The 25097-nt window shown below is 42.9% G+C and overlaps 1 protein-coding gene across 5 annotated transcripts in view; it reads right to left on the reverse strand.

The window, feature by feature from the left end:
- ETV1 (ETS variant transcription factor 1) overlaps nucleotides 1–25097 on the reverse strand; it is a 190158-nt gene that overhangs the window by 20144 nt on the left and 144917 nt on the right. For 4 of the 5 annotated variants that reach the window (XM_069648596.1, XM_069648594.1, XM_069648597.1 and 1 more), the window contains one exon: nucleotides 12841–13010. In XM_069648596.1, coding sequence (XP_069504697.1) covers nucleotides 12841–13010 — 170 coding nt within the window. The remainder of the gene's footprint in view (nucleotides 1–12840; nucleotides 13011–25097) is intronic. The other variant, XM_069648595.1, reaches the window with a different exon arrangement.

Genomic DNA, 25097 nt, shown 5'->3' on the forward strand with positions numbered 1-25097 from the left:
TTCTTCGAAGGCTGTGCATTACTGGCATTGAAAACATCATGATGGCCAGAGCTTCCCAGAAAATGCACAGGAAAATCCATGAAGAATAGGTGCCACCCATGTTTGCCTATGTTGTGAGCACAGAAGGGCACTGCCAAAAAACAACCATTGGGCTACACACAGTAGCCTGAAACCATTGCAAAAGGGTCAATGCTGATTGCCAAAAGCAACCCACAACTATTGGGAATTCATTTCTTCAATGGGCACAAAATTATTTTACTGCAGAACCACACCAGTGCCATGTGCTGAACCTGGATAATATACTTCCATGTAAAATCTCTTGTTTGGAATGCATTCATTCAAGACTGATCCAAAGAATGGACGCAGTACCGATAAATACCTCAAGGCGGCGCTAGCGGTCTAAACTCTGACAGGAGAACTGCTACTTCAGAAGCCAATCCGCCTTCTGTGACAACTGAGACATCAAAAGACTGCATTTAATTAAAAACTTAACCACTTGCTGTTCCCAGAGACATTCTGATTTGATTAACAGGCCAAAAGGCTGGGAAACCTCTCACCTCCAGAGATTCACACCAGGAGTTAGAATCTCACATGACCTCTTGAATATGTTGATTTTGACTGTTTCCTGTCAACAAAGACCTGCCGGCCAGGAGACACATGTGATCACTGACCCACCCAAGTCTTGGAGGCGGACTCCAACACTCTGAGAACTGAATTGAAAGCAAAATATATATTTTACAGAAACACTGATAACTCTTGGTAACCGGATGACAGAAATGTGAAATTTGGGGAACCTTAAAATGGAAACTTTGCCTACAATTCAAGCCCAAACTCCAATTTGTGTGATGTTCTGGGGCAAAACCCCACTATTTATTGATATTGTAGACACTGTGTTTAAGCTAGCGACCTGGAAAGTTACTGAGATATGTGTAGTAGGAGGGTGTCCATTTGTATAAATTTTAATGAAAAACCAATATTGCAAAACCAGTTAAAAAGCGCAAGATGTTGCCATTTCTGAATGCAAACCCCCAGGAAGAGCAGAGTTTGAACAGAGTATACCTCATGTGATATGTGATGGGTGCATGTAATTTTAAACAACTGCGTATCTGTGCAATATGTATTTGGGTCAAATATAGATTTGTGTGGAAACTGACCAGGGGAGGATCCTCTGACCCATAAAACCTACAGCATCACTCTGACTCACATTTCCGTCCCCCAATCATGGGAGAGGGGAGAATTGGGCCAATGACAAGTAGAGAGGGGCAGGCTTAGCTAGGCCCAGGCACACACCCATTTTCAAAACACATAAGAAGAGACTGCTGGGACAGGTAGAGACATTAAAAATCCAGTTGCTGCAGAGCGTTTTGCCGGACCACACAACATCCAGAATATACCAGTTCCAGACTGACTCCAGCTACATACTCCAGAACCTAGAACTTATACTTTAGAACCTAAATCAGAGGCCTAAAACCACAAGCTGAGTTCTCTGCAGCAGGCCTCAAATCATTGCAAGCTACTCACAGCTGGGCGAGCTGCTTGAATCCCTTGCCAAGAACTTTTGCCAGGACCAGTGCAGAGATTCAGGAGCCGTGCAGAGACCGCTGTATCCGGACAGACCAGACCAGTGCCAGACCCGACCAGACCAGACCGTGCAGAACCGCAGACCCAGAGACCAGATCGCTGTGAAGTGCCGCTAGCCTGATTGATCAGATCCGTGACGAGACCCAGTCCTTCCAAATATATTGTGAGTACAGCTAGGACGGGGCAAAACCAAATCTCTTAGTTTAAAGTAATATAATTCAATCTATTTAACCTAAGTAGAACTGCCTCCTAACTGTCACCTGTCATTTGTAAAGCTGCACCACTGTCACTTGTCAATTCTGAAGCTGCCAGCTGTCACCTGTCATTTTGAGTTTACTTTAAATCCGAAAAAACGACCTTTACAAAATCATTCATATCTCTTAGAATCTAAGCTTTCCAACAAGCCTAGAACCGACTTCCTACTCCTTATACTTTTTCCGCAATCACGATTCACGCACTCGCCAATTTTGCCGTGATTTGGCCCGATTTCTTTACTTGTAAAAAGATAGTTGCTTTTGCCTGAACTGCTAAAATTCGTTTGCCTCTTAAGAACCATCCCTGAATCATTGTTAAAGTTAGCCTGAACTCATCCCAAGTAGCTACCACTCCCCCTGAACCTCCTAAAGGGAATTAAAACCATTTTCAGCATATTTCTCACTTCATTGCCATCACCTTTTAAAAGCATTTTGGGCCTGTGTTTCAAACTTCTATCTGTGGTCTAAGCTTGCTGGGGTGAACTGAATTATATTTGATTGCATTGCTAAGAACTGTGTGTGTTACTTCCATCTCCTTCCATGTCTTACATTGCATAGGGGAGGGGGGTGAATTGCCAGAGAAAAAGTGATTATTTTATCTTTTGCTAAAATCATATCAAGTATTTCTGTACTGCATTTATTCCTCATTGCTTTTCCCTTGAAATCATAAAAGTATTTTTGCTACTTTATCCATCCTATACTAACTCCTCATTGAGTGTAAAGAAGTGTGCTAGTGCCAGATTACCCATTGTTGATCAGCATCATATGTCTAAGCGTACTATCAGATATTAATTTATTATAAGTGTGATATATATATATATTGTTTACATTCTCAAATAAACCTTTTAAACTTGCAAAACAGAACTACTTCTTGGCTCAGTGGGGTCAGGGGGATTCTAAGAGAGGGGTGTTATATAGGGGTAGTCATCCAAAACTCATGAACTGGACATAAAGATATATCAATAAGAGTTTCCATTCAGTATCCCAGACTAGGCATTGACTTAGCTGTAGTGTTGAATTGAATCTTCTTACAATGCTTCAAAGAACCGCTGGGTGAACAAGACTTCTTGCAGTAATACCTTTTTTTGTCTTTGTGGACCAGGGACCGTTCTTCAGTTCGGCGCTCAGTGCCCGGAGACCTCAAACTTGCCCATATGTCACCTTTTTCATTGTGAACAAAGGTAGAGTTTTATCAATCACTTTTAAAGCACCTTATGGTGCATCGAACGACACAACCACATACTTCTGCGTGTGGTGTTTCTTCTCGGGGATAGTGCACAGATCCTGTGGGGGTTGTAGATGAACATTTGACGCCCACTGTCTGTGCAGGGTTTAAATCCTGAGGTCATCGGATTTGGCATGGTGTGAAACAGTAAAGGTAATAACTTCTTAACGAAGCATTGTTCCCTACGCGAGTACAGTGCACAGAAAAAAAAGGAACTGAGGTCATGGGGAGCAGTGACTCTATATACACTGGCTCCAACACTGACCGGCACAGGACTAAAAGAGGCATCCGGTGGCTCCAACGTAGAGCCATGCAGCACCCGTGGCGGGGAAAAAAGTTTCCTAAGAGCAGATTTGTAAGGAAAAGGATAGAAATTAATTTTAAGTGGCAGCTTCTGTTCTGCCGAGTTGTACATGGAATGTAAGCCTTTATGTGCTTAATCTTATGTTGAGGTTTATACAATAATGTAACTCCCTCTACACGCAGGCAAGGTATTTACATTCAGATGAGTAAAATTAGGTTTCTAAGTAACAGCACCTTGGGAAACACACTCCTCCTCAATTGTAAAACTGTGGAGGGAATTATTTGAGTCAAGCATCATATTCTTGTGCTGATTTAGGGCTGGTATCAAGAAGATATCCAAAACAAAGACTAGGCAATACACTCAAAGATGGGAGGGGTTCACAAAGCAATCACTGTCATCTTATGCTAAGAGTTTCCGTTAAGACTGACTAGAATATAGATATCTTCCTTTTAAATACAGGATTCCTTTTAGTTTTGGCGGATTGGCAGAATTGCCAATCAGTGACATGTACATTCCTGAGAAGAATGACTGGGTTATGTACTGCAGGGCACACATTATGTGATGGTTATATACTTCCACATGCAGCGTATTGTACTGAAGAGGAATCACAGAGCAAGAAATGCCTTGAGCACATGCTCCCAGAAGCAGACACTGGGAGCCTTGGAGCAGGGGAGAACAGGTTGCATCCATCTAATATAACAATAGAAAAAGGCCAGATGTATGTTTGTCCGATGCAGTCATAGCTTCGACCGTTGTCACCGCTAGAGGGAGCTCTTGCCTTCGAATAGTGGTCCTACTGAGTCAATGAAAACCTGCACTTTGCCCGTGTACACAGGCTTCTACACTAGTACAGTATAAAATGTTGAGGTGTGGTGTGATTATTAAGTCATTTTTCACTTCCAGCTAGATTTTTACATCAGAGGCCAATCATTTTCATTATCATTATTATTATTATTATTATTATTATTATTATTATTATTATTGTACTTACTGAGCACAAAGCTAGCTTTAGGCAACCAGCATTGTACAATCATAGGGGAAGAATTTGATGAGGGAAGCCGAGAAACAAGGGAGCGTGGAGCTACAGAGCGAGGGGAAGGGTGGGCAATTTGGTACCAAGGGATCTACAAGCAATCAGGGGAGGAAACTGTGGAGAGCCGATCACCATGTCGCAGGTGGGATGGGGAGTGGGAAGTGTGTGTACTGAGGTGTTAGGGAGGAGCTGTTCCTTCGAGAGGAGGGACTTGAGCTCCTTCTGGAATTGTAGAAGTGAGGAGTCTGATGTGAGTACCCAGGTCATTAGGTGTCAATCACTGAAAATATGTCTGTAGCTCGGCATCTGATAACTATCATTGAACACTGAGAGACTACCTGTATTTTTGATGGCAATAGCTAGAGTAAAACCTGCTATATGATGTGAGTGCCAGAGTAAATAATGGTAGCACTTGGGCATTTTACAGCAGTAACTGGTAACCAGCTGATGTCTGGTAAACATGTTCTCAACGCTTATTAAAAAGACAAAACGATTGGATTTGTCACTGTTTGTTAACATAGCATTTGTGTTTAACAGTGAGATAACTTTGCTATTTGTTACATTGACAAATGCATGTTTTAAGGTACTAGACAAACACTTTTTAAACTCTAGCAAGAATAATGAAAATATTGACAGACTCCTACAAAGAATAATTAGCAGATTTTGGTAAAATGAATAACAGGCTTTCAAGAAAACAAGCTGGCAGCTGAACTGGCAAAGAAAAAGGAACATAACAGGTGGCAAACGACATAAACAAATACTGGGGAAACATGTAAGTGACTCCAGAGTCTCTAGTTTCTGAGAGGATGATAACACGCTGTGTTGAGAAAAATATATAACAGAGACAAAAGAAAAAGAAGGGACAATGAGTTGTTGCAACTGAGAATTGGGAATTCACACAAAATGGATACAAGGATTATGGGAACGTACCATAAATTGTTTTACCCATGTCAAACTAGCACCAGCTCATGGTGGGGTAGGTATCCCGGTACTATAGAAGGTGACATGAGGCCCATCATTTAATAATTAATAAGCAGGAGCCAAACAGGCAGGGACACATCACGGGATTGGCACTACTGCCATTTGCATATACGTGCTGCCATGCAATTCCCTTTGCTCCAGCACATGCTCCCACTATGGAAAACACGTGTTACGGCACATATTCCCGCAAGGGAGCAACAGAATGTAGCTCATGGAAGTGGTCTACGTTTTGTGCTTTTCCTTGAGAGAAGTGTTTGGAAGGGGCAAGGAGGGCCTCATGGATTTTATGGGGCCCTTACTGGTGAAGGATAACCACTGAAAGGTCAAACATGCCAACCGGCTCTACTTGATAAGGGCATTTCTCACACAAAGTAATGCTGACTAGTACATTACTAGTTCTTTATTTTTTTTGTACCCTGGTCACCTGCAAGCACATTATCAGCGGTGTAATGTAAATCTCACTGTGATTGTCTTTGGATATATGCTCGAGGCAACCAACCCATTCCATATAGGGTTTTGCACAGTAGGTAGATATCATGGGCCAGATTGGGCCTCATTACGGGGTTGGAGGTAGCCTTGCCGGTAAGAGCGGCAAGGCTACCTCCATACCGGCAAGAAAACCTGGCACCCGCGAAGGGGCAATTACCGGGGTATTCCGACAATGTTGGACCCGGTAATTGCCCTTTTGCGGCTGCCAGTAGATCCCCATTCCCATTTCAGCCCCATGGGGCTCAATGGGAATGGCGATGCCTGTAGCACCAGCACCTTTCATAACGGTGCAGTGCTACAGGCATGCTGTGCTCGCGGGTGCCTTCATTCCGCCAGGGCAGACCTGGCAGAATGAAAGGCACTTGCGGCACAACTCGGAGTTTGCTGGTCCCGTAACAACGGTACAGGCAAGCATACCGGTACCATTGTTACCGGACCGCAACCTCGTAATTAGGCCTCCTGTGTCCTGTCTTACCAGACCCCACCTCGTTGCGTCCACCTCTTGAAAGAGCAGGTGAGTGGCATCCCTCTCAGAGTGCCGGGCTGTGCATCAAAGGACTGTGCGCCGGCTCCAGACCAGGAACCTTATACCCAGTAGCTAGAAAGTGTTTGTGGGGTATCATTCTGCTTTCCAAATCCTATTGATTGTGGGCTCTAGAAGGAGTTGGTGAGGTATAATTCTGCTCTCTGAAATCCTATGTATTGTGGTCTCTAGAAGGAGTTGGTGGAGTATAATTCTGCTTTCTGAAATCCTATGAATTGTATTTGCAGTTTTCATATGAGGAATACCCTTCTGCCATTGTACGTAATTGGGCAAGGGTTATCAAAAACTGTACCAAACTCTAAATCCTTTGAGCAAGCCCAAACATAATAGAATGGATTTCCAAACATTACTTGACGTGTACGTCCTCATCGAACAGAGCCATCAGTACTTTAGTGCTAAGGCTGAAGATTGCCACCATAAAACATGAACAGCATGCTGCACTAATAGGCAATCCTATAGCAGGCGCCACACACAGGGGAGCGGTGTACTGCACTACAGAGTAATACAAGTACTGCATGTCTAGCACACTTTCCCTATGTTTGCAGCTGCATAGCACACGCAGTGGGGCTCTCACCCACCACTCTGCAAGGCTGTCCCGGAATATATGATATGATATGATAGGTTATTTAGAATGCGCTTAATACTCAGAGGTATCTATGCGCAGACCCGGGGATCAAAACTGTGTTGCTCTGTGTCATCTCCTCCTGAGACACGGAACTTTTCTCTCAAAAGAGCCCATGGACCAGGTAAAGCAACAGGTTACGAGCTGCTGGTTCATAGGCACGGTACGGTGCCTTGGATGTGCTGACTCGTCTACCCCAGGGATCCGTCCCCACTGGACTTTTCAGGGGGTGAGGCTTCCATCAGCAAGAGCCTCTGGAAAGCCTCTAGGATACCCATTCTTTCTCTGTGCCATTTGGAGGAGAAGAAATAGATGTGGACCACTCCCTGGGTGGTGTACCTGCTGAACCTAACCTCACAGTGCATCCTCTGTAATGGTAACGTGTGCCTGGGCAACCGAAGCCCGATCACTTGCAAGTCATGCTGTACAAATACAATCGTGTCGTGTCCAAAGGGAGTGTAGGTGATATTTAGTCCCTTCAGTTGAAAATATGCTCCCCAAATTCCAAGTTGAAATTGGTCTGCAATAACAATTGATCTTCCTTTTCTGAGGGTAGTGTGCAATAATAATGGCAGGCATACTGGGCACCTTTGCCTTTATTGAGACAATGCCATGTGATGTGAAGGACAAAGGAATGATGTCCTACCACCAACTCCTGTGGCATTAACTGTTTTCCATTCAATATACAGAAACTTGGTTTTTAGGTCCAAATCTAGCCAGTGAAAGATCCTCCTTATCCGTGCAGTTCCGGTGTGCAACTCTTTTGCACGCACGTTTTGTTTTTTGCTGCACATCTGTGCAGACTAAATCTTTACAACAAGGAAAACATTTTAGCAAAACTATCTTTTCCAGTTTTGGAAAGCTTCAGTGATAAATTGTCCTCTCTCTAAGTAATGATGTAAGCAGTCTTTGGGATTTTTTTCTCTCCTTGAATGTGCTTCACCAATGCTAATAAACCTTGTGAAACGAGCAGTGTAGCAGCAATATTGCAACAAAATGTACAAATAACTGCAACATTTCACGGTTACAATGTAGTTCCAATTAATACAATGGCTCTTCCTGCTGAACTTTGGATTACATACCCGCCAACAAAGGCTTTGTTTCCAGTTCAATGCGGACAATGCCCATGGAAGAGAAGCGTTACACTGGCTACGGCTACCATTCAAAGCCAGGGCGGCTTGTAAGGCCCTCTGGATGGCTCACTGGCCCTTTTATCAATGGGTCTTGAGGTGTCTCAGAGACAAACACGATCTTTATGATCTGGAAATTGTAGGCTGTTAGATGGAGATGTAAGCGGACAAGAATTTGGGGACGAATTTAATCTTAAACCATTTTACAATTTCGTAATAAGGCAATGTCTATTTCCACACGTTGTACATTAAAGAGCCAAAATGTAACCTCTTTAGTATCAAATAAAAAAATAGGAAAAGGATAAACACTGTAGTTTTATAATGGTACCGTGAACAAATATGGTATAACACACAGGCTTTCTATCACATTCACTTATTATTGTAAGACTTTTCTTAATGGTAAGGGATAAACATATTGTTGATAGAGCCTTGTAAATATGATGTGCAATGCTGCATGTTTGGGAGAATTCTCATAAAAGTGCTAATTCCCTTCACTTTAGAGACCCCCAGCAACTTTGCTGGATTTTGAGGACTTGATATTTTTTTTACCTGGAAAGATTGTGTGTCTTTTTTCACACTTGTTCATATATTTTGATGTGTGTTTTACATTTGTGTTCTTTGATTATGGAGTTTTAGATAACTCCATAGGCATCATCTTTTCATGAGTGTTAAACAGCACCTTCAGTGCAGTGACACAGGGATGTAGTTTTAGACTTCCCAAAGGTTTAAATACGTTCTCTGGGATAAAACTACTGTTTCCCAGAGAATGTAAAGTGAAGTTAACTTTATTAGTCTTTCCAAATTCATAGACCCAGCACACATCATCTTACAATGGAGTGCTGGAGGGGTTACATAGTATCCCCTGTGTCTAAATACTCTTTTAGAAATCAAATGCTACCCTTTCCTATCGAAAAGGCTGGTGGCAGTGGTTTTACAACGAACGACCATGATTTTTCCCGACTCCGAACAACGGTAGTTAAAAATCACGGGAGCCATGTTTTTCAAATGGAGCCTTAAGCCCCTTTCTTTAAACATGTCCCGGTCTTTCGCCGTTTCTTTTATGAAAGGTCCTTCTAGTGTTTGTCTCTGCATACCAAACCAGGTTTGGTTCCTTTGTTCGTGTGCCTTTGGCGGGCTTCAGGACTCAATGGCTTCTCCCTTTGAGTTGGTGGGACCAATCAACTCATGAGATACCTGGATACCGTTCTCAAGGCTGGTTAGGATTAACCAGGGACAGGGACACCAGTTTGTGTTCTTGAATCTACAGCTACTGGAACTGAAGTGACTCCATCTTTTTTGCTTTCTTCAACGATCCCGTGCAGTGCAGGAGTCCCCTGACGTCCTTCCTCTTGTCCCCACGACTGAGGCACAACAACAGCGAGATCTGCAGGACCTGCCAGGAACCACGACTTCAGCAACATTTGTTTTCTTCATACAAAGTTACTGTGCCAACCCGATTGAGAGAACGCCACTCTCGTTGTGAAAGTTTGTGAAACTTTCCCAATTTACAGGCCTAATCAGCTTGTGACCCAGCATTGGATTCTTTTTCGCCTAAACTACTTCTAAGAACTTTCGTAAAGACTTTACTGTTGATACCAGAACTGCTCTTTCCTATCCAGAACACTAGCCCATTGACTTTGGCCTGGCCTATTGACTTGAATTGAACTCTTCTGGTGAACTGAAACTATTTGCACTGCCTAGGAAGTATATGTGATCTATTCTACTTACTTTTCTCCTTTTTGCTTACTGCTAAGTAACTGAACTGCCATTTGGCTCCTATATCAGGAGAGCTCAAACTGTCTAAAAAGCTTACAGTTTTGTATTGAAGTGTAAGTTGCCTTCTGCTAGTGAAATGTTTTCTAAATGATTGTGTAATAAATTACTAAGTGTTTTTAGCAAGAAACCTTGAGTATTATTGTCTACCTGAACTACTGTGAATGAAAGTCCTCTGTGTGACTACTTGTACTGCTCACATTCACTCGTGAGATAAGCCTGGTGGCTCAGCTCGCTACCAAAAACTGTGTGGTATAGACGTATACCACAGGTTGCTTTGGCTAACACCTGTAGTCCTACTTGTGGGTAGTGGTCCCAGAGGGTACTGCCTGCAATTCTGCCTAACACTGCACCAGGGGTTAGAAAGGGAATGTGAGTTTAGCAGCAAAGGTGTGCCCAAGTAGACATCCTTCCCAGCGCACTTCTTTAAGAAAGTCTTGAATACAGTCCCCTTTACAACCGTAGGCCTTGGTTGCCTTCATTTGGGATTGATTAATGATAAAGGTGCTTAGTCCTTACTAATATCGTTATTTGAAGAGTGAGTTCTTCAGCTCTTGTTTTTCGAAGGTTGCGCTTACACCTGACATCACACTTATTGACAATATGTGCCAAAAGAGCACATGAGGCAACATTGTCTCCGGACAACCGTGCTCACCCTGTTCTGTAGGGATCCTAGGCCCTTTTATAACTGGGCTGAAATAGTGCAACCTCACAAACCTATCAGCCAAAATCGCCAAGTCCGGATATGGAGGCAGACTGGCACTTCCACCATTGTCAAGTACCTAAGCCTGAGTCTGTAGTACTAAAATGGCAGCTTTCTTCCACAAAGATCATCTCTTTTCGGCTGATGTATGACCTTCTAAGTCCATCGGCTGGGTCCGCAGATAGGTTGGTGAATTTAATTGTGATTACATTTGAATATTAATCCCTCATCTGATCCCTTGGAGATTTAAATACCCGAGAAAAACATGCAGATTCACTATCAAACCAGCAGCTTCTGGACAACTTTACCATGATGCTACTAAACACCAATTTGGCAAACCTGTTCACAACAAAAGGCATACTTAGATGTAATTTATTGCAAGAGATGACACCCTCAGCCTGCCCAGCTCTTTCAATTGTACTTGATCAGATTATCTTGCGACTGCATTCTGATGGATGCAGCCAGGATAAGAGGCATGAAACCCAAAACACGACTATCGCGGACACCCTGTTCTTGAAGGAATACCTTCTTGTGTATTTTTACTGCTCAGGACCTCTTACCTTCAGGACAGAGAGCCAGGAAATCAGAAGGCATTGAGAGACTTCATGACTGGTTGACACAATGTGTTATTGTGTGTGCTTCAGAAATAACTTTCACCCGTAGGCAAGAAACTAGATACCAAATGGTTAATTGCAGCTCTTAAGGAGGGGCAACTTTTTAAAAAACTAACATAAAACACTGGCTTGAGAGGACATTGGAGAGGTATTGTCCCAGTGCAAAAACAGCATTAGGATCGAGAGGTATCATTATTACAATAGAGACCTCAGTAAGACCCAGTAGCCTTCAGAGGAAACTCTGCAAGATCATAGACATACTGCACACTGCTTGAGGCTTAGAGAGGAAAAAGTAATCCATCTTGAACCCTAAGGATGGATTAACCTAGACTAGCTCATTTTTCCTTGGACAAAAACTGCACTAGGTCTGAGAGATGCCTTTGATACAATAGAGCATTCAGTTACTCCAGTAACCTTCGGAAGAATCTGTTTCAAGAGCACAGACAAACTGTGCACAACTCAAGCCCTCACTACGGTGATCCTATCTTTCAAGAACTCTATGTCAACTTGCAGATTTGTTTTCAAGTTCCTTACTAAGCCCTGATAAACCAACATTGATAATCCCCCAATTCAAATAGACACTGTTCGCTCCTTTTTGACAGAGTTGGCTCTGGTCAAACACAGTAAAGTATTCAGTTTTGTCTCGCAATTTATGAATACTCAAAGTTCTTGCACAGTTTAAATTGGTAGCATGGTGTTACTAATCAATGCCTCTTGCCGGCTAGGTTATTCCCCGTCTAAAGACAGCTTACAACACACCCTTTCTGAACAAGACAAATGAAGTTGTAGGAGATTTCATTAATGATCACCCTACGCAAACGTTTACCTATCTTGCAGAGCTCCCTGGCAGCGTTGTGGTAACCCAGTTACAGGCTTATATAGTCACAAGCTCAGCTTGATCCACGACAGGAACACTTTTTACCTGCGATCCATGTTTGATCCATTTTTTTTTGTAGATATGTGACGAGCTTCCCTCCTAAGTGAACATAGGGAAACCCCTGGTCTTTGTCTTCCCACATCTGGCTGCAGCATTTGACAGTGTAGCATGCCATCTTTTGTATTATTTGGAATCCATGGGTGTCATGGGATTGGCCTTTCAGTATATCACCTCCTTTCTGCAGGGTCAGTCCACTGATATTTCTCGTTCTCCATATAGATCAGAGTTTCAACCCTTGATTTTTGGTGGAATCCAAAAATCCCCTACAGGGATCGGCTCTGTGTCGGTTTCTTTTCAATATACATGTTTCCCTCTGATTAAATTAGTTAGGAGTCAAAACATTAATTTTTACAATTATACTGGTAATGAACTCACTATACGCAAACAGATTCTTGTTTTTTTGTATTTTGGCGGCCTTCACAAATCAGCTCCAAGGGGTCACTGAAGTTCAGAAGAATCTTGCCTAGAGAGAACACACCCACACATTTCTCAACAAAAGCAAGTGACCAAAAGGTGACACGCACAGAACCAAACAAATCAACAATGGTAGCACCAATAATGGGCTTTGGCCTTTCAGTCTCCACTGACGTATGGAGCCAGCACCACTATCATAGATCATTCTCAGTCTACACAATGCTGGGGATGCTCACCTCTTCAGGCTCAATAAGTTTAAACTCCATGCCCCGACCCGTCCACGCAATGAAGTGTGAGTTTGAAGGGTCATCAAGAAGTGCCACCAAAAATTGCCATAGCTGAAGCGATCCCCTTCTTTGATACGTGGGTCCTTCACGGTACATTCCAGGCTCCTGTTTAATATCTACTGTAAGAAAGAAAACGTCCAATGTTAAAATGTACAATGCCATCACGTGTATAAAAAAAAATATGATTATACAAAATGATGGTTTATTATGCAATCCAATAGTATGCACCCTTTTTTTGTAGTGACAGACCAAAAATTGAGTTTGGTGTATGCATGTATGGTAATGACTAGTGATATGTATTGGATTATTTGAATGGCCTGTGTCCTACAAAAGCAGACCCATACCATAGAGTGCATTTGTCAAGGGCAATTGTCAAGCAACTTGGCATTAGCAAAACATGACACAATTCTTTGAAAACAGATCAACCTGCTTACAGAAACCTGACACTCCATTGGAGTGAAGTTATGAATCTGTTTAACAGTGTGGGCCTCATTAGGAGTTTGGAGGTAACCATGGCGCTAATAGCGCCATGGCTGCCTCCAAGCCCTTACTGACTCCGCCCTGGTGAATGGAGCTATTACCGCCCCATTCTAAAGTTGTCGGGGGCGATAATTCCCCATTCACCAGGGCCCTTCCCCATTCCCATTTGAGCCCCTATAGGGCTCAATGGAAATGGGGAAGGCGCTAATAACGGTACGGCAAAGTGCGGTACCGTTATTAGCTCCAAAGTCCCTTTGCGGGTCCCGTCCTTAACGCCTGGAAAAACCAGGCGTTAAGGGAGGACCCGCAAAAGGAACTCATAGTAGGGCGGTAAGGGATTACCGGCACCGGTGCCCTTACCGGTGCCGGTAATCCCTTACCGCCCACCTCGTAATGAGGCCCTGTGTATTGACTTATATACAAGTCACGTAGGTTTTCACCAATTTGAAACATAATGTTATTTGGTTTATTTGTTTGCTTCTCTCAAGTTGTTCCAAGTGAATGCAGTATTTTAGTGAGGATCTGTGTGCATTCAACTCAATGGGAAATGCCTTAAAAAAACTAAAATATGATGCAATGTCTTTTTTTGTTAACCTCCCAGTTACAAATACTTCAAACTACCTTAATGAAATGTTTTTAAGAAATCTTCTCTTCAAGGTTATGGAACAAAACTACACAAGTAATCACTAAGCAGGGAATATATAAGTGTATGTTACTTTAGCATGCATGCAAAAAGAATCTTGTGCATCAATTGTACAACATATTCAAATTCAAGCTCAATGATCACTCTGTGGTTTAAGATGAAATGTAACTAAGTGTAAATTACAATGTACACTTTTATATAACTAAGCAAAGAGCAATTCACAACAATCAAGGTGGTGGGTAATATAAAGCTATCATGTGCTGTAGAATTATTAAATGGAACAAAAGAAGTTGTTACAATGATCAATGAATTCAAAGTTGCACTCATGTTCTATTGATGCCATTAACGCGTGTGACGAATCCTGCTCAGAAAAAGCCTGCGTCTGGGATCTAGCAAAGTCTGTCTTCTAGTCATCTGATCATATGATCCAGCCTGCTGCCACTATTTGGTTATAAATGCTTGAAGGGCTAGTGAGATGGGGTCTCTGACCTGTGGGACATGGCACATATCCTCTGCACTAAGAACATCTGGTACAGCATCCATCAATCAATGCTAAATCCTGAATCACCACTCGGGCTACCAGAATGAGAGGGATGTAAGCAATTCTGTTGGAGAACCACAGACCTGTGATTTGTCAGTCACAAGATCAGTCGTGGCGAGTAAGAGGGAAATAGCACTACTTCCACCCAGCATCAGGGGGAGGCGGGTAATAGTCAAGTGCTCATGGAACCCAGGAGGAAAGACCTGGGTGCGGGAATGAGATTTGACAGTTGAAGGTTAAAAAACATGAACACACACATTGCCAAAGTTGAGTGGGAGTGTGGAAAGAGTTAAATAAAAGTGGCAAGTGATAAACTCTCAGTCATGAAACAACCTTGGACAGGAAGGAGAGTAAGTAGTGCCATGCCAGAATGAACAACCATATGATGCTATGGATTAAATCTGAGTAGGGTGACCGAAGGAAGAGGACCAAAATCACCTATATAGATACTATGCCTAAAGGCACAATTACAGAAACAATGCAATTCGGGAAATGTAGATTCTTATCCCGGAGTGAGGGAAGATGAACTGGCATCAAAGAAATAATACTATTTGGAGAAACAGTCAAATGTCTGCAAGGGGATGTGTATCTAACGATATCTGGAATGTTGGGAGAATGGAGTTAAAAATACCACCGTGATCTGAAGACACTGTGTGTCTGATGAATGTTGGGAGAACTGAATCATAAATCCCATGGTGAACTCAAAATACACATCACGTTACGTGATGGGTTTTATAACACATAACAAACTGCGAAACGCTTAAAGAAATATTGCATGCTGAAGAATTGAGTCTATTATCACCCAGCAAACTGAGACTGAATAAAGAGACATTGCATATGGGGAAGTTCAGTCATAGGAAGCTGACAAAGATTGTGATCAAAGAAATGATGCATGTTGGTAAATGGAGCATCCTACTCTCCATAGCAAACTGGGAAAGATTGGAAATTTAGTATCCTATCCCATAGCATGCAGGGTGCTATTTGGAGCACAGAAGCACTACATGTTGGGAAATTGGACTACCTATACCACACCAAGCCAAGCAAGACTGAGAATAAAGAAACATTGAGATGTTAGGAAACAGTCAAAAGACTCAAAGTGAAATCCAGTAATACTGCCAAACATATTCACTGTTACCACCTGCAATAACAATATGGTATCTGAGAAGGTCCGCAGGATTCCCCAAGTCATACAGTCCTTCCTGTTATGCCCCTTATTTGAGTCCTATAGGACCCCATGGGGAGTTAGGTTTTTCAGGAACTGAAAGCTGGAATTTGGCAGAGTGTTAAAACAGCTAAAATTCTAAAATACCAGAGGTTTTTACCATTACTGTCACATGGAGACAGGCACTGCATGTTGAAAGAATGACAGTGGCTAAAGGAGATATAACATATTGATTATTGAGTCTCCGAGACCATAGCAAAATGAGAAAGCCTGAGTCTAAAGAAACAATGCATAGGGAGAAATCCAGTCTCCAATCTCAGAGCTAACTGAGAAAGACTACAAAGAAAAATTACAAAAGAAAAAATACAAAAACGAAACATTGCACATTGGGAAATTGAATGTCCATGCCATCAGCAAACTAATTGTCTAAGGAAACTGTGTACTTTAAACAAATGAAATACCACTGCCCCATTGATGATATGCAATGATCTATGTTATGGGGTTGTCCAAAGGAACCTATCGTTTGTTTAGGTTGACAAGTTGAGAAAAATCAAACACCATTGTGTCCGAAAGGTGGTTCAAGTTGTACATTTTTTAGACCGTCCTGTCAAACTTCGTTTGTGCTTTCAAAATCCAATGTCCAATTTGGAAAATCTAAACAAAAACTAATATCAATATCAAAAAACCTCAACACGTGTGCACGATAGAAAGGAAGACACTCGAATGTCAGGAGGAACAGTTTGTTTTGTGTTGATGATCTGCTAGTCAATGTTATTGATAACCGCATGACCAAATATTGTCATTTGAGAATTATGACTTGGTAAATGGTTAGCTGGCTGGCTGCAAGACCACGGCCCTTCAGATGACTCGAAAAGTCTAGTCGTTACTATATGTCTGGATGCCCCTGTGCAATTGTCTTGTACAGCCCACCATTGCAGCCTTGACACCACTTTGCAGCGACCAATATAAACTTTACATATGGCCACTTTTTTGCCGTAGCAGTCAATACTGTGTGATTCCAGAAAGATCAGTAGACGCGGGGCACTGCATGGTGGACCCCGACCTTCCTGTGCTAACAAGGGTTGGAAGCTGAGAATACATTTACAAGTGGGGGAGTTTGGGAACAGGGCTGCTCTCCATCACCTTCCCTCAAAGAAATCTAAAAGTTTCAGAGAAGTGTAGTTGCATCACAAAAACAGACTCACAGGTAAAGCGAGATGCACAAAAGCCCGGCATTTTAAACTGTTACTTTCTCAATACACCACATTACAAGCACACAAAAACTATGTGAGTGAGTGCATGAGCTCCAGGTTCATCTTGCCGCTAGGGCAGACCATTCTAAAGGAAGAGACCTTTTTGTTTTCTTTTTTGCTTGGCATGCTAACTATAAACTGATCACACCTCGTAGAGGTGCAATTTCGGAAATATGAAAACAATGGCATTACACCACGTTTTTCACAAAACTGAAAAAAGCTAATTGAACTTGTGTGCAAAGCTGTCCAAAGTACTCCTTCCATCCAAGTGTCTGTAATATTCCAGGAAACACTATCGGTGCACCGAAGATGTGCGTTTTAAAGCAGTTGTGCATAACTGCGCTTGTCACTTAAAACCTCCATCTTTTAAACCCATATTACACCACTCTGTCATACTCAGATACTGATATAGAATTCATAGGGCGCAAACGCCCTTTTAATAATCAAGTAAATATGGTTGTTATAACTATCTACCAATTGTGATTATTCCCTTCCTACAACTCCCTCAAACAACTGTGCTAATCCTTGCAGTTGTCACCTCCTGACTAGACTACTACAGTTGCATAAGAATAAGAATAAACAATCATGAGGTCCTAGTGCAACAAGAAGATCAAGTCTCTCCAACAATGGAAGTCTGCCAGCATTGGAAAGTGCTTCTTCAAGACTTGGGGCCTCATTATGAGTATGGCGGTGTGGGGGGGGGGGAGGGGTGAAGATGCAGTTACCTTGTCACTTGAGAATTTGAGACTTGCTAGAACTGCATTACTGCTACATTACTGCATCACCGTACTATAACTTTGGTGCAAACTGGAGTAATTCTGCTGAAATCCCCATGGAGTCCTATGGACTCCAATAAGTTGGTATTTACACCCACCACCTACCACCACTTGTAATCCTGCAGTAAATCTGTGGGACCAAGTGGCAGTAATAGTAAAGCTGGTTTAGCAATATTTGGGTGGATTTACCACCAGAATACCACCCAACATGTAATGAGGCCATTGGTGTCTGATAAATAAAACCCTCCATGGCCACTACCCAGGAAACATTTCTGAGATGTTTCACCCACTTATCCACCTAGTCACCCAACATGTAATGAGGCCATTGGTGTCTGATGAATAAAACCCTCCATGGCCACTACCCAGGAAACATTTCTGAGATGTTTCACCCACTTATCCACCTAGTCACCCAACATGTAATGAGGCCATTGGTGTCTGATAAATAAAACCCTCCATGGCCACTACCCAGGAAACATTTCTGAGATGTTTCACCCACTTATCCACCTAGTCACCCAACATGTAATGAGGCCATTGGTGTCTGATAAATAAAACCCTCCATGGCCACTACCCAGGAAACATTTCTGAGATGTTTCACCCACTTATCCACCTAGTCACTGGTGATTGGTAAATCTGAATTTAATATGTCTGGATGATCTGGTGTATGAAATATTTGAATGCTTGGCATGGCCTAAATTATGATGCGAGTGGCCTAAACAGAGCACCACCTAACCCAAACAATGGATCATAAAACCCTGCCAACAAGTTCTTTGTGTCACTCAGCATGGTCTCAGGTGGTATTTTTTGCATCCAATATGTATATTGTATATTCATTTCTCTGGGGTTTGTAAATTAATCACTATCTAACTCAGTATATACATATTTCAATGAGTGAATAAATCACCCTCGCCCTGTACACAAAACACCAGTGAGAAAGTGGTGGTGGACAAATAGCAGAGCTCTGGTGTCCTGAATAATTTGTCTACAATCAAAGAGCATTTGGGACCATAAGAATGACAAACGAATGTTATATTTGAACTAGGTAGGTCTATGATAGTTATTCAAATTGGAAACCCTTCTGAGATTGCAATGCACATTGTTCATTTCATTTGTTACAACACTCATCCTAACAGTAAAATGTCTGCATACCACAAGCCATGTATACTCAGTTGGACACCATGCGTTTTGGGTGCGAGTCTTGGGCTGTTCTGCTTGCACGGAGGACAATGTCTTGTTAACCCAAATGCTTCACAGAGTTGCTAATCAGTTACTTTGTCCCTTTTGTTTAGGTGATTCTCATGAAGCGTGCTTTTAGGCTATTCCCTCTGTACCCCCTCACTTACAGCAAGACCACTGATGCGAGCTTTCAGAATGCGTGCAACGCAATCCAGAGATTCTTTAAGGTCTACTCATGGGCAACAAACGGAGCCCATGCTCGCTAACAGTTTTGCGAGACTGTTGGGGCTCTAGCCCGCCCCACTTAAAGCCCTGAGGAAGCATGATGCCAGCAGATTGAGTCACTGGCTTGTTGGATAGAGGCTGTCTATGACCACTTTGAACAGGATCCACCATCTTCCGTCTATCGTTGCCTGCTATTTGGTGGTGTCTAGTGCTGTACAAAAGATCAAAAAATCTCAATTCGAACACCCAATTGGTTAAGTATAACCCATTTGAGCCGTCTAGATATGCAAAAAAAACAGGGACACAACCCTTTTAAATACAATGATGATTAATGTGTTCAGTTCTCTAATGTGTATTGTTTTGTAAATCCTGAACCGGACACATTTGAGATTAACACGGGTTGGAATTGAACCCACCTGTCGCAGACTAATCCCACACCATCTGAACAATGCCACAATTTGTTGAACTGAATACACCCATGCAATTAAAAAAACACATTCAGCAAATTGTGAACATTAACTGCAGTTCTGAACCCCAGACCGGGCATTCTTTTGATGGTGGGATCGCCAACAATTAATCACTAATAAAGCGTACTTGGCTGCATGTGACAGGTATCATGCATGGCAGTAGGGGGTACTGTTTCTTAAGTTATTAAAATATATTATAATGGTGTCTAGACCAGAAGTAAAATGCCTAACCACTCAACCAAGCTGAAACAATGCCATTACTTAGAAAAGACGTTTGTAATACAAATATTTTTAAGAAGAGTTCTAAGTAGTAAATGGGGAACAATTGAGCTCTAGGTTCCTTTTATTGGAAACATTTAATGCAATGCGTAGATATTTTACGACAGTCCATAAATGAACATTTGAATGCGTTTTATTTATTATCAAGGCAAAGAAAGATTGGACAATTTATTATTGGTAGGACAATTAGTGGGAAAATTCCGGCCTTAAGGAATACTACATGCAGCAATCCATAAAAAGCACAGCAATAGATGAGTGTAATACCTCCACTGTCATTTGTTAAGTGGGTTGTCTGGAGGTTTCAGACAGCAGAAGCAACACGTGATGACAACGAAAGAGAAATTGAGGAACTGTGCCCTGAATTCACATGACCCCCTGTCAAAAAAAGCTAATTTGACATCCTAGAAAAGCAGAGACCTGAACCTTTGCCACTCCAGATGTTTTACACTACAACTCCCACAAGCTCAGGTCAACATTGTCAACTGCAAAGTATCCGGGGTATTGTGGTGGAAACTTGCACCTCGAAACACCATTTTGTTGTATAGGCGCCTAACAAATGCTCAATCAAATAAATAGGTTGCAAACTCCTGTTTAAAGTCATGCATTCCTACGATAAATTAGTATACTAAGTATTATGGTGCTCGTTGAAAGGATAGTTTGATTATAAAGTTGTTTAATGTCATGATGTGTGGTAGCCTAATGCCCTGAGAATGAATGACCAGCAGACAACAGAAGTGCAACTGTTACATTCCAAGGCCAGTGCCATGCAATGTTTCAACTCAAAACGCTCTGAAGAAATCTTCTGAAATTAAATTATGTTTCAGCTGGAAAATCAAATCGAATTAATCCGAAATATGTTACCAATAGGTGTCTGGTTCTAAAAAGATTTGAGCAGAATATCCAGTGTGTACTTGTTTAAACAATCTGACTAAATGTCTGTTTAAATACGGCACCATATTCACAGGGTGTGGAAGAATTCTGCACACATATGCGTACTACCCATCTGCAAAGCTACAGGCCTGCCTAGCTGATGTAAAATGCATTTTAAAACACTCTGTTGATAGCACAAATCTTGGAAAAATGCCCTGTGTAAAATGGCCTTCTCAGAAAACAACATCAAGGAGTTCCCATCAATGTCATTGATGGGCATTCTACCTGTCACAGCACTTTACTTGCAGCGCTAATAAATATTTTACATCTGCTCTACTTCTTCCCACAGTGTGTTGGTTCTTCTAAAGATCGGACAGCCCATTTGCCTCCAGTGGTGGACAGAAAGGATTTTAAGAGCTATGAAATGCATACATAAAACAAAGGGCCAGAGAGCTAATGAGGCAAGTGAATGAGATACTGTACAATGGTAAGAGCACTAAAATGGGAACCCGAGATTTATAATATAAGTTTGGTATTCTCTGACACTGAGCGCACAGTGATCCTGCGCTCCTCCGGTACACCCCAGTAAGGAGCACTGTTCTCCAGCACATACAAAATGACAGAAGTCAACACACAAATGATCACCCACATTTGTTGTAAAACTAGCAAGTAAAGAGATTTGAGGTTTTAGGGTGATGTATGAAAACAAATTGACACTGGTATTATTAGGTATAGGATATCGTAAATAACAGCCCATGTGAACAGTATCATGACATCCATCATATCACTTAATTGTTTTGGGCGACTTTAATCTTCATCTTCTCTGGATTCATTCTTCTTTACCAGCATGGCTACCCCCAAACTCAGGTCTGGGTCCTGAAAAATGGGAATTACCGGGCCATTCCGACCTTTGCGGGAACAGTAATTCCCATTTGCGGGACCCGGTATGTCCCCATTCCCATTTGAGCCCCGATAGGGCTCTGGGTCTGACCAGGCGCACAGAGCGGCCCCGCGAGCAGAACTGGTAATGTGGCGGTAGAGTGATAACAGTGCTGGCAGCACTACCAGCTACATTATCACTCTACCGCCAGGGTCGTAATGAGGCCCAATGACTTTGCCTCCTATTTCTCCTCGAAGGTCACTCTTCAGCGCTCTGCTATCACTCCCTCAGCCACTACATATTTTATTTATTTATTGTACATTTGTAAGGTGCCTATACACAGGTGCTTCCAGGCGCCACAAGACAGGATGGGGGGATGGGAATCACAAGAATACAACAAAGAACAAAGACACAGTTATATTGGCCTTGTGACAATCCTACTGTGCAAGTGCATGACAAGGTGATAAGTGCAAGGGGGTAAGGGGAAGAGGGAGAAGTGCAAAAGTGGGGTACCCACACAGGTGCAGTGTGGGCAAGTGCTGGTCAGGCCATGGTGGGGAAAGGAGAGGGGAGGGAGAGTGCAGTGGACAGTAGGACTAGGGTGCAATAGACTGGGAAAGGGACCCTGAAGGCAAGTGCTTGCAAAAGATGCTGGGAGGGACTGGTGGGGCGTGGTCAGGTCCCTGTATGACTATGAAGCAACCTGGCCCCAGTCACAGCAGCAGGTGGTTCTCCCTCCTATCACTCGGCTCATGTCATCCCATTTCCAATGCTGACACTGCTCCCTTTCTTTCTAGAGCTCACCCTACATCTATCTGCCCCTTCTGACCCTATTTGTTCTTCTCTCATTCCCAAAATCTATCCTTCTCTATTGCCTTACCTTACTGCCTGGTTTAATCTATCGGTTCTAACTTCATCCCCACCTCCCTTGTTTAAGAATACTACCATTCTTCCGATCCTCAAAAAACCCTCTCTTGACCCCTATGTTCCCTCCCCTTCTCCCCTATCTCTCTAAACTCCCTACTCCCAACTTTCTTCATTTTTTACTGCTAATGCTATCCTTCCCCACGTTCAATCTGGTTTCCGACCCTGTCATTCCACCGAGGTTGCTCCCCTCTCTCTCTGTAACTCACTCCTCTAGGCACACTATGCGCCACACTCTTCCCTCCTGATCCTTCTTGACTTGTCAGCCACTTCGACACTGTAGATCATTCTCTTATTCTTTCTTCTCTCTTGGGTTTTCTGGGTCTGTCTTTTGCTGGCTACAGTCCTACCTCTCTAATTGTACCTATTAAGTCTCCTGGGCTGGCTAATCTCCTCAAACTCTCCCTCTCCATCATGGTGTCCCTCAAGGCTCTGTCTTGGGCCCATTCTTGATCTCTCTTTACACCTGTCGCCTCATTTCAACAATGTCATCCTTTGGTCTGTCTCACCATCTCTACGTTAATGACAGCCAGATTTTTCTACCCGTTTCTGCATTCACCTGCTCCTCTGATCATGCTACTCGGTCCTCCTGTCAACTGGCTATCCAGTCCTGGATGTCAGACCATTACCTCATTCTTAATTACTCCAAGATGAGGTCCTCTCTCCTTACTCAAACATCCTTCCTCCTCTGCCCCAGACTCCAATCTCGTTTCCTCCCTCTTTGCTTTCCATCTCTCCATCTGCCCGAAATGAAGGCATCTACCTTGATTCCTCCCTCTCTTTTTCTCCACTCATATGTCTTCTCACTCTTGTAGTGTTCATCTGTTTAACATCCACAAAGCCTCGGTTTTTCATGCCCCTAAACTGTTAATCTCCTCCCTTATTTTCTCTCTTCTCTTTTATTGCTCCTCCTCAATCCTTTTTCGTCTTCCTATCTCTCACTTAAGCCCCCTAAAATCCATCTATGATATGATATGGCATTTATAACACCCCTATACACATGTGTTTCTATAACTATACGATCAGCCTTCTTTTCTCAATTTTCTCAGAGATTCCGTCTCTAACTCTGACTTCACTTCAATGGCTACCTTTTCACTGTCTGCTCAAGTTCCTTGTCTTTAAGGGCTCGATTCATGTAATTATTTGGATGGAAAATCTGTGATTCTGGGATTTGCGTGCCATTCTGTGTGCAAAACCCTGTTCGCCGATTCATATAATTGACTACGCTGCACTTTTTCGTACCTTGCGGGGACTTCGCGCAGGCTCAGCCTGACTCTGTGAGCGCTCGAGTGCCTTGCATGACACACCATGCAGGCAGAGCGTGATTGAGGCCTGCACAGAGGGCGGAGTATGGTGTGGAACTCGGAAAATGAGAAAGAAAAAGGGAAAAAGTGGGTGTTAAGTGGGACGGACCACAGCAAGCCCGCAAATGCGCACAACAAAGCGTATTCATGGATGTGACTGCGCAACCTCTCACCTGCGAAATCCCCACCCACTCCCTCCATCTCGCTGCCACCCGAAGACAGGCGTAAGAATACTTGCGCATAGAAATCGCAGCGCAGAGGTGGGTTTGCATGTCATATTTAGGGGTGTTTAGGGGTGTGTGTATGCAGCCTGGGCTCCGATCGGACTTAGGGCTGCACGTACGCAGTATATTGGTGCAGGAATGGTTTGAGGGGGTTCGCATGCAGATTTTCAGAGTTTTACCCGAGTTATGATACATAGTATGCATTTTGTCGGGGCGCCAGTAACAGTTACGGTGGACCCCGTGTAGGGTCACTGAGATGCAGGCCCTCTTGCGGGGGATCCCGCGCACTGTTTGAAGTGTGCGTGTACTCATGCCCGCGGTAGCATGCATGTTCTGGCTCCTTTTCCTTTGCGTGAGAGCGTGTCGGGGGTGTTCCGACCGCGACTTGCATATATGGTTACTTTGCACAGAAAAATCCATAAATATGCAAGCGTGCATGCTATGTCTCTCGGCACACTGCCTTTATGGGAAAAATTTGCACTTTTGCATCAATCGGGACCTAAATCTCTCCATAATCTTGCTCTCATTTTATTTCCCCGCTTCATCTCTCGCTTCCAGTCCCAGTTCCTTTTGTCTGTTCCCTGCCCTTACTGTGCCCAATCTCACTTTCAATCCTTCTCTCTCTTGGCCCTTTCCCACTGGAATCCACTCCCTCTTTCACTCTCCTCTCTTTCCTCTTAGTCTTTCTTCTGTTCTGGCTTTAAGGCTCATCTGTTCTCCCTGTAACCTTTGGTTTTTGTGTCATTTTATCATTTAATTTGTACCATCAAAGACATTACTGTTAAGCGCTTTGGCATAAATTCAAATAAAATACAAAACAATACATCAGGCATGCTCTCCGTTAGTTTGTGAAACAATCTATGAACGGTGTTGAAGAAGAGCATGTTAACTGTGTGACTGTGCACGCTTTGTTGTGTGATGGGAGCAAACTGAGGTGCAATTGCACTAAATCAGGTAACAGCAAAGTGAGGGTGAACATTTGTTTCATTTCAGAAATGATTTAAC

This window comes from Ambystoma mexicanum, chromosome 2q (assembly GCF_040938575.1).
Source record: "Ambystoma mexicanum isolate Mex_15411 chromosome 2q, UKY_AmexF1_1, whole genome shotgun sequence".
Taxonomy (NCBI): domain Eukaryota; kingdom Metazoa; phylum Chordata; class Amphibia; order Caudata; family Ambystomatidae; genus Ambystoma; species Ambystoma mexicanum.